This window comes from Ruditapes philippinarum, unplaced genomic scaffold (assembly GCF_026571515.1).
Source record: "Ruditapes philippinarum isolate M1 unplaced genomic scaffold, ASM2657151v2 ctg102_1_1_1_1, whole genome shotgun sequence".
Taxonomy (NCBI): domain Eukaryota; kingdom Metazoa; phylum Mollusca; class Bivalvia; order Venerida; family Veneridae; genus Ruditapes; species Ruditapes philippinarum.
Window position 1 is genome coordinate 441,915 of NW_026856168.1, and position 10,144 is coordinate 452,058.

At 35.9% G+C, this 10,144-nt stretch overlaps 1 protein-coding gene across 1 annotated transcript; it reads left to right on the forward strand.

The window, feature by feature from the left end:
- Positions 1–573: 573 nt before the first annotated feature.
- Positions 574–10,016, forward strand: LOC132745668 (endoglucanase F-like). Its single transcript, XM_060734624.1, has 13 exons — positions 574–686; positions 1,578–1,772; positions 2,150–2,264; positions 2,631–2,723; positions 3,223–3,393; positions 3,847–4,031; positions 4,684–4,843; positions 5,588–5,699; positions 5,940–6,090; positions 6,707–6,851; positions 7,634–7,799; positions 8,701–8,891; positions 9,943–10,016. Exons 2-13 carry the CDS (start codon positions 1,593–1,595, stop codon positions 9,981–9,983), a joined length of 1,710 nt encoding a protein of 569 aa, XP_060590607.1. The 5' UTR covers positions 574–686; positions 1,578–1,592; the 3' UTR covers positions 9,984–10,016.
- Positions 10,017–10,144: the final 128 nt, after the last annotated feature.

Genomic DNA, 10,144 nt, shown 5'->3' on the forward strand with positions numbered 1-10,144 from the left:
CAGGTCACCTCGTGACCTTTCAAACAGCCAATCATCGGCGATCTTTCACAATTTTGAAAGCGATGCCGTTCCTGTCACAGATAAGATGGCTAAATATGTTGGCGATCTGGATTGGAACCATAATAGAACAGGGAACCAGATAAACTCATTTCCGTGAATCTTCGGATGCTTTTCGATAATAGACGATATGTTCCGAATGAAATTGCAAAATTTCAATAGAATAAACTCGGCTATTATTCATAAATAAGAATTATCCGAAGATTGACGGAAAGAGCCGAGAAGATGCGATTGTCAACTTTTCGCAAGGAAAGGGCCGAAAATTTGCGACTGAACTTTTTGGCAATCGCAATTACTCGGCCCTTTCCGCCAGTCTTCAGTATTATAGATAATAGCCGAGGCAGTTCCGAATGAACTTTTGGCTCATTCCACCATTCTTGGACGGTGTCAAATTTTAGTGCTCTGACGTCTTATCAGAACGCCATCATAATTAGCCATCTTATCTGTGACAGAACGTGAACTGACGAACGAATTTTGACCTTTAATATAATTATATAATATTCTATTCAGAGATGTTTGAATTTTCAAAACTGTGAGGTCAAAAGCTATGTCTAAACCGATTTTTGATGATTTTATATAAAGATGAGATAACATAGACCAACATAGTACAGGGAACTAGTCAGTAGCTAGTATGTGCATTTGCTACATCGTATTATTTATTTTTTAATTTATTTAACGAGTTGATTAATTCTAGCATAGATTCATAATTTATTACAATCAATGTATTTTCCTGATTTTGCATCACCATTTCAGTTTACTTATTTTCATGACGCATAAGATTAGATTACGCTAAAGTTTTACGTAAAATTCAAATTAGATCTTATTATGCTCAAGGAATACATTTATTTTTATTTCTTAAAAAAATCGTTTTTGATGTATTTTTATAGTTTCTTAAATGTTACACATTGGCCAGTTACCTTAACCATCTTGTTCTTCTGTTGTTATTTGGCAATTAGTACAGTTATAGTGATACATTGTATATACATGTATAGTATTTTGTATGGAAGTGACAATACTACTTGGTTTACATTTTGCTACTTTTATGACATTTAGTGCTATTTTCTTCGACAACAAGCATCTTACATGCTCTAAAACCATTATTTAAAGCTTATCAAATTCACGTTTGCCATTTTTAAAGAAGTGAAAATATATTCATTTCTGAGTTATAATGTGCCTTTAAAATTGCATACAGTTATATAATTTTGTGTTTATAATTATCTTTATTTGTTTGGTGTGATTGTTTAAAGTTCAGCCGAACTGTTGATAAAAGGTTATATAGCTAGCTAGGTCTCATGGTGATTGTTTAGCTTAAATCTTGCATGGCGAGGGATGTTTGGCGCATTTCCATTAACATTTCTAATGTACATGCAGTCCATTTTTTAATTAACTTATCGCATAGAATCAACAACTAAAAATATCTAAATGTTAATGAAGCTTCCTCATCGTCTTACTAATTGAAATTTGTGTATTTTGTTTAAATGCGCAATAGGCACATAATAACATTTGTATCTTTAAAAAAGGAAATTCAGACCAACATGAAGATAGCTGTATTCCTCGTAACCCTTCTTGGGTTAACATATGGATCCACTGTCCAAATGGAAGTTCTCGATAATTGGGATGGAAGAATCCACGCCAAGTTATCCGTTCCTATTACCGAGGAAACCAATGGTTGGCAACTGATGGTAGACTTTTCAGCCCCTGTTGGAAAAATTGATGTAAGACATATAAATTTTCAACTATTTATTTATCGCTTAAACAAACCTGTTGGACTTTGCGTGTGAGCATTCATTTTTATGAGTATGACTGTAACAAGATACCAAACATAAAAATAGTTTGAGAAATAAAAATGATAGCATTGCTGAGTCATAAGGGGCCTTTCACGAAATATGTCGAAATTTCACAAGCTCACACGCCGTCTGTTTTCGATGAGTATTGAGGAATTAAAAAATTAACTCATCTTAGAAATACTGTGCCAGTACACATTGTATACACTATTCATAATCATTGCGATCGGACAATTGCCAGTTACTTATGGTAACAGATGGTTTCTAAAAGTGATATTTACATTGTTAGATATCATACTGTCTTGCAGGAATGGATGGGAGATTTTGTTGCCCATTCAGCTGATAATAAAGTGTTCACCTTGGTCAATAAACCCCACAACGGTATACTTCATCCTGGAGACACGCTGAAAGTAGAAATGTTCAGTAAGCATTAATAAATTTGTGACTCGACTTATAAGAATTGTAAGAATGGCTATTGAACTCAGCCAAATTAATGCCAGGAGTGTTACTTTTTCGTTTTAAGTTTTTACTTAAATGATTTGAAGCGATTTTGATAAAATTTAACAGTTTGCCCCCAAAGCCCCTCCTCACCCCCTTTTCCCCCTTTCCTATCCGATGCCCCTCTAGACGCCGTTACGGTGGTCCTGTGTCAATGGCCATGGAGACTGCGTTACATGAAAGTTGTTCCCCTTTGATTGCTGACCTTTGCTCTTATATTTTATGGCTATACCAACTGTCTATTATGTTGCACATTTCTTGTAGTAAAAATAATCCTTATTATTATTTCAGTCAATTATCCAGGAAGTACTCCTCCAACTGCGACAGCAGAGTTTTTAAATCTTGGTAAAGACAGCTTTACGCCGCCTACAGCCAAACCTGACAGTAAGCTCCCATATTTCCTTGTTTCCTTTTTACTTTTTGCATACATATAGTTCTATTTTCACTGATGGTATATGCATAACTGTAAAAAAAAAAACAATTTGTAGAAATTTAAACGATTCGTATTGTGTCAAGTGTTGAAATACAGCCAGTCATGAACTTCCTATTTCATTTCGTTTTTTTTTCCATACTGCATTTTATATTGATGGCTTAGTTCCCGCTTTAAAAATGGAAAAAAAGGAACTAGTAAAAGAGAATATTATTGGCTGCGCATGTCCGTGCAGTATTTCTGGCATGTACGCTGTTTGGCAGTTGAAAGGATACCATCAGTACTCAATTTTATAAATGATATTTCATGTTATTGGATGATACTAAATGACAGAATATATCCATACATATGTTACTCATGATTAAAAATAATTTAACATGGCTTAATGGCATTCATTACTTATTGTTTGCATTGATGACATATTGTTTGCATCACACAATAACATATTTGCAGCTGACGGCACATCGTATGACTTGAATGAAGTCCTCGAGAAGTCCATACTGTTTTATGAGGCCCAAAGATCGGGCAAGCTCCCGCCGGATAATCGCATTCCATGGAGGGGTAACTCCGCCCTCAATGACAGAGGTGATAATGGGGAGGACCTAACAGGGGGATGGTACGATGGTACGTACTTCCACATTATCTCGCCATCAAAGCTGCAATGTTCCTTTAGGCATTCCTTTTTAGACATACGATGTAATTTTCAAACGATTTCCATCACATGACTGTGGTGGAAAGACAATCACAGCCTCTCAAGGGCCGAGCTACTAATCGACGGTCTCGTCAAAATCGAGAGCGACCCGAGGAGACTGTCGATTAGTGTAGGTTTCTACAATTCTACTTTGTGATTTGTAAATATAACCTACTAGTCGACGGTCTCCACCAGTCCGAGTCGACGGTCTTGGGAATATTTATACATGTAGTAATTGTAATTATAAAATCACAATTTATGCAATGATTCGAAATCAAATGTGTTGCATATTTTTCTCTGGATTTATCTGACAGATTCTGAGTTTTAAAGTTTTACCTTATAAAACTACATTTTTTACGACAAATATCATGCATTTTAAATTTAAGCCGGTGATCACATCAAGTTCAACTTTCCAATGGCTTTCTCTGTGACGTCACTAGCGTGGGGTTTACTGGAGTTCAAGGACGCATATAGCGCCGCCGGAGAACTGGAACACATGTACGACTCTATAAAATGGCCGCTCGACTACCTCATGAGATGTCACGTATCACCAAACGTTTATTATGTACAAGTATGGGCTAGAAGTTTCTTACTTGATATGACAATGTTTGGGCTCAGATTGCCACAAATCTTAACTGAGCCACGGACTTTTTATATTTGCTTTTGTTGCTTCGATATTTCATAGACATTTAAGTGCCAATATGTTTCGTTTTCCAAAAGATTACAAGAGGAAATTTTAATACATTGCTTTTTCGGTAAAGTAAAAGCTCTTTTTCATTTGACCTTTGCGTCGTATGATCAAGGTCAGATAGAACTTTAATTTCATTTCTTCAGGAAACGAAGAAAATGGATAATTTTAAGCGTTTAAACTGACATTTTTACCTTGTTGTCAGCGAAACAGTTATTCTTGACCTTAGGTATCATGCTGCTTTTCTTTGACGACATAGGAATTAATAAAGAGGATATCCAATGTTGCCGTATAGGCTTAGACTACGTTGTGCTTTTTTATAAGATGTCATTGAAATATCTTTGAACGCCATGTATCTTTTTCGTATATTCTACTATATTCTATTTTCGTTATATGAATTGTTAAATTAATCTATCATTGGTTTAAACATATTTTTATTCAAGGTAATATATACATTGAAATTAATATATTTATCGGATGAAGAGCATAAATACAGTAGCTAGAGTACGGAGTCTGTCTTATTTGTCCTCAATAGGTTGGTGAGGCTGGCAAAGACCACTCATTTTGGGGACGGCCTGAGGACATGACAATGGATAGACCAGCGTACAAAATTGACGAATCTCACCCTGGTAGCGATGTTGCAGCAGAAACAGCTGCGGCATTTGCAGCAAGTTCTATGGTCTTCAAGAGCAAAAGTGAGTTTTTGCTTATATTTTAGTTTTGTTGCGTTTAGCCTTGTATATCAATTTAAATTTTAGTGTGCAATGGTATGCTTTCGATCGCTGGTTCGCATTTATGTGATAACGGTTTATTGATGACACTGCTGACATGATGTTAACGTTCATTTCTTCTTTCCAACTCACGTTATCATTGGATGATTGCTTTTGAAGCTTATTTTTTTGCAATCAGTAAAAATGACGGAAACATTATAGTATTTTCTTGTGATATACATGAACATAAAGTCGACTTATCTACCTTTGTTGTCTATTTGTGTTCGATCGAAAAGGTGTGTGCTCCACTATATTTCTGACCAAGAGACCAGTGATCAGGTTGGAAAGTTTGAACGCTCGGTGTATCCGGGGTAGAACAATATATAATGCATGTACGTGTATGATGAGATTTTGCTGGGAAATGCCGGTGTGTTCAATGGAAGTGGTGTATTCGGGCGATCCGAGCTCAAGCGAACGAAGTTAAAGTGTAATTCGTTTTAAGTAAGAATATTGCCTGCTAGAAATTGATTGTACACATGTTATTATTAATGTGTACTCAAGACTTAGTAAAGATGCATTCAATGATTTTGCAAGGACAGCATAGGAAATAGATAAAATACCAGAAACAAGTATAAAGTACTGCTTGACTGACAGAAAAAAAAATATTCTGATTATATGCAGTTATTAAACAAAGTGTCAAGTATCTAAATTTCATGTATGATTTTTCAGACGCAACTTACGCTGCCGAATTATTACGTCACGCGAAAGAACTGTTTGCATTTGCTGAGGCTCATCCTGGCAAGTACTCGGACAGTGTCCAAGCTGCAGCCGGATTTTACAGGTATTTTGTTGTAACTGTTGTTCTCAAGCATTCTCGAATGAAACTTTCGGGGTCTATGTTGTCTTAAAATTGTTTTATCTTATCCCATTGAAAACGGACACTGCTTTAAATGTGGTCAGTGTGTCAAGTAAATAAAACATAGTAGCTCCGCATGTTTAAATCTATCGACATGTTCTTCATTACCATTAGTTGCATCCTTTATTGAAAAATGAAATATTTAAACACAATGTATATTCATAGATCGTTTGATGAAACTGATGAAATGTGTTGGGGAGGCGCTTGGATGTATCTTGCGACAAAAGACCCGCATTACCTAACCGTTGCCGAATCATTTTATACCACGGGAGCTGCTTGGGGTCAATCGTGGGACGAGAAAATCTCAGGATGCATGGTAAGGGTGTATTCCTTGTTAATGTCAAAAACACGTCATCATTCATACTCATTGTCCTAGTAGTAGCGAAGCAAAGGGGGGCCACTGCGTAGGACTTGGTTTTGCGCACTGACGATGACTTATGGAGTTTAGTTTAGTTTATTAGTTTATTTATTTAATCATGGCATATTACATGAATGTGATTAAAACTACAAAGAATATATAAAAGATAAACAAAAACATGATACAGGGTTCATAGCTCAAGTACATCCAGACACTTATCGAACAATGTAAAACATATGATATGTACAGATTCCCTGCATAAAACAAAAAACAAAAACATCTATATTATAATATATAGTCTAATTTTGGAAATTGATTATTATCCTTTGGGCAAAAGTTGTGTGCCCATGCGCGAGGCGAGAAAACATTCTGCAAATCAACGATGCACATTGTAAAAAGGTCTGTTAGGCATATGACCTTATATTGGCTACATAACGTGTCCTAAATACACTGATATTTCATTGGAAAACGTGTCACAAAATATTCTTATTGTGATATTTCATTTAGAATCATTGAGCATTTCAAGACATGGTTTCGAGTTGAATGCCTGTAGTCTGCCTTCTTTCTGTTACAGGTACTTTTGTATAAAGTGACACATAAGGACATTTATTTGAAAGACATTGAAGCGACATTCACGGACTGGATGCCTGGTGGATCTGTGCCATACACGCCTAAAGGTCTGGCCTTCAGGAGTCAATGGGGAAGTAACAGATACGCTGGTAACTATGGCAGCAGTATTTAGGTCATTATATTCCAACAAGGAAAGTGTGTGTGCAATTTAACTAAACATGTCCGATAGTTTTGTAGTTTTTGTCCGAAATACATTTTTTTTTGCTATTTATTACTTTCTGATACTATAACTTATATCCGCCCAGGACAGTCCCGCCACAATTTGATTTGATGTGATAGAATTTATTTTGAAATTATTTATTTTCTCTGTCTCTCAATGAAAGTATAGCATTGTTTTGACCAAAATACAGTAAAACCTGTACAAAGCAACACCCATTGAACAAGCAATTTTTAGGTTTATGCTTAGAAGTGTTCCTTAAGAGAAGTAAAAATACTTTTCAAAGTTGTAAAGCCGTTATTGCTCTACACAGGGCCTTTCTGCAGAGGTTGCACTGTACATTAGGTTGATCAGTGTGTTTTGTGTTACGTTAAAGTTAAACGAGTTAATGTGCATAAAATCACGGATTTATATTACAATTAATATTGTAATATAAATCCGTGATAAAATGTACAAAACTTCAAATAGACAAAAAGAAGAAATTGAGTAATCCATGAGCATGCACAATTTTGTAAGTGGTAAGTGTGTTAGAATAGAGGGATATGTAAATGCATCTAACATTGGGTATACATGTAAATGATTAAGTGTACGTTGGTACATCATTGAAATTAGAAAATGGATCATGGTCTTGAATCAACTACATATAAAAAGTTGATGCGACTGTTTTTATGTGATTGTTCTTGTTAAAATTATACATTGTACAAAATTTTTCAGCAAATATGGCACTTATTGCCATAATGGCCTCGATGCAAGGCATTCATCCTGACCAATATAGAAAGTGGGCGGAGTCCCAGATTAATTATACATTAGGAGACAGTGGGCGGAGCTTTGTCGTAGGATTCGGAAAGAATCCACCGCAGCAGCCCCATCATAGGGGAAGGTGAAAATCAATAATAGAAATATTTGATAACATTAAAAAATTTTATGCCCCTCACAAAGTGGGGAGCATATAGCGTTGCACTTGTCCGTCCGTACGTACGTCTGTCCGTACGTCCCGAAATTTTGTGAACGCAACTCCTCTTAAACCGGATGGCAGATTTTGCTTAAACTTCCAGGGATGAACAACCTTAATGTGTAGATAATAGTAAAAGAAGGAATTTTCGCTGCGACCAAATTTAACAGAATTATGGCCCTTTGTTGATTTTTTCACTATATACTATGTAGAAATTTTGTGAACGCAACTCCTCTTAAAGCGGATGGCAAATTTTGCTTAAACTTCCAGGGATGAACAACCTTAATGTGTAGATGGAAGTAAAAGAAGGAATTTTTGCTGCCACCAAATTTAACTGAATTATGGCCCTTTGTTGATTTTTCACTATATACCATATATATGTTGTTATTTGGGACATCCGTGTCCTTTGGACACAGTTCTAGTTTTTAATATTTGTCTGATATTAACCTGTACCCTATTTGAACCGGAAGTGATTAGTGTTTGCCACCAGTATAGGTACAGTCCAGCCTGCCTGTTCATGCAATGTGACCCGGTTCTATACAGTTGGTACAATGTTAGCTAAGTAAAATTTTGTAGTATGATATTGAAAAAGCTCTTAAATAAAATAATCTTAATTCAAAGCAGTCCAAATAGATTGCACAAATACAGCAGGTTTACAGTTAATCAACCACTTATACAAACCTATTTCTTTCAATATAAAGAAACAGCGATGTGTGAAAGGGCCTTTGAAAGCTATAGCTCACGTGCATAAAATAATAAAATTCATTTTATTCAATTTTCTACCAGTTTATACCATTTTTCTTCAATAGTTTCTCATGTTATTTCGTAGTTCGTGCCCAATGAAGCCAGCTCCATGCGCATCATTCCAAATGAACCTGGACGCACCCAACCCACATGTTCTGTACGGGGCGTTGGTCGGTGGCCCTGGTAAAAATGATGACTACAACGATAAAAGAACTGACTATGTGACAAACGAAGTGGCATGCGATTACAATGCAGGGTTCCAGTCAGCCGTCGCAGGTATATGATGTTCTTCTTATTCACTCATACATGTCGGACATATTGGATGGGGTCAGTAAGTTGGAGTTACGAACTCGCCTACTCTAATATCAAGGCATGCATTCACTATTGAAATAAAAATATGAAGGCACATTTGCACTATTATATTCTTATATTAAGGCAAACCTTTACTATTTATAATTGATATCAAGGCACGCCTTCTTAATGTACGTCTGGTATATATGCAAAGCTTTATTATCTAAATTTGATATCAAGGCATGCCTTTACTATTTAAACATGATAAACCTTTCAACACCAGAGTAATGGCCCTTTATTAGTTATGCAGCTGACTTCGCTATTTCTCTGCAACTACTGGCTGGAATTTAATGAAACTTTATTGGAACAATCAATACCAAGGGGAGATGCGCATATCGTTGCCTTGTTCCGGTCAGACCTTTCAACACAGAGTTATGGTCCTTGATTAATTGTGCAGTATGCAAATAGAGCAATATCGTTATGGAATGATTTCAACAATATTTTATAGGAACCATCAAAACGAAAAGGGGATTTGCATGTCATGATAAATATATGAATAAAGCCTTATGTCTCCAATTGTTGTGTTCGTAATAACCAGTGCTCGGCGGGGATATAAATTCAACGAATTTGCTTGTTATAGTACATGTAGTGTCTGCGGGTTTTAGCATCAAAATACGAGTACTTAAGATGTGACAGGGGTAAACTAGTTGCGTATGCATTTGCCTCAAAACCTCTAAAATCATGGGTTGGAACCCATCTCTGATCACGACCTTTCTTTCATACTAGTATGGCACCAGTACTGGTGAGTTTTCAGGAAACAGACTCTAAAGAGTGGTTAGAAAAACAACTGCAAACCTTCCTAACAGTCGAGCATACATAAATAATGTTTAAACAAACTGAATAAAACACAAAAGCTAGATAAGCGATAGCATAGAGTCTCGTCGGATGTGCTGTGACAAAGGCTAATTAATCACTTCCGGTTAAGGGTGATCACTTGCAATTCATAGTTTATTTACCACATTTTGTTTTATTTCAGGTTTAAAAGCGTTACATATGAGGGGAGAGATGTCAAAATAACAAAACAAAACAAAAATAATAATAGAAATAATTTGAAAAAGTAAATAGATAAAAAATAAATGACCGACCATACTGTTACATTTTCCTTTTGATCTATTGCACCGACCTTGCTTTTTTTGCCCTATGGAGAACGCTCACAATGACCCTGTGTAGCAGTGAAC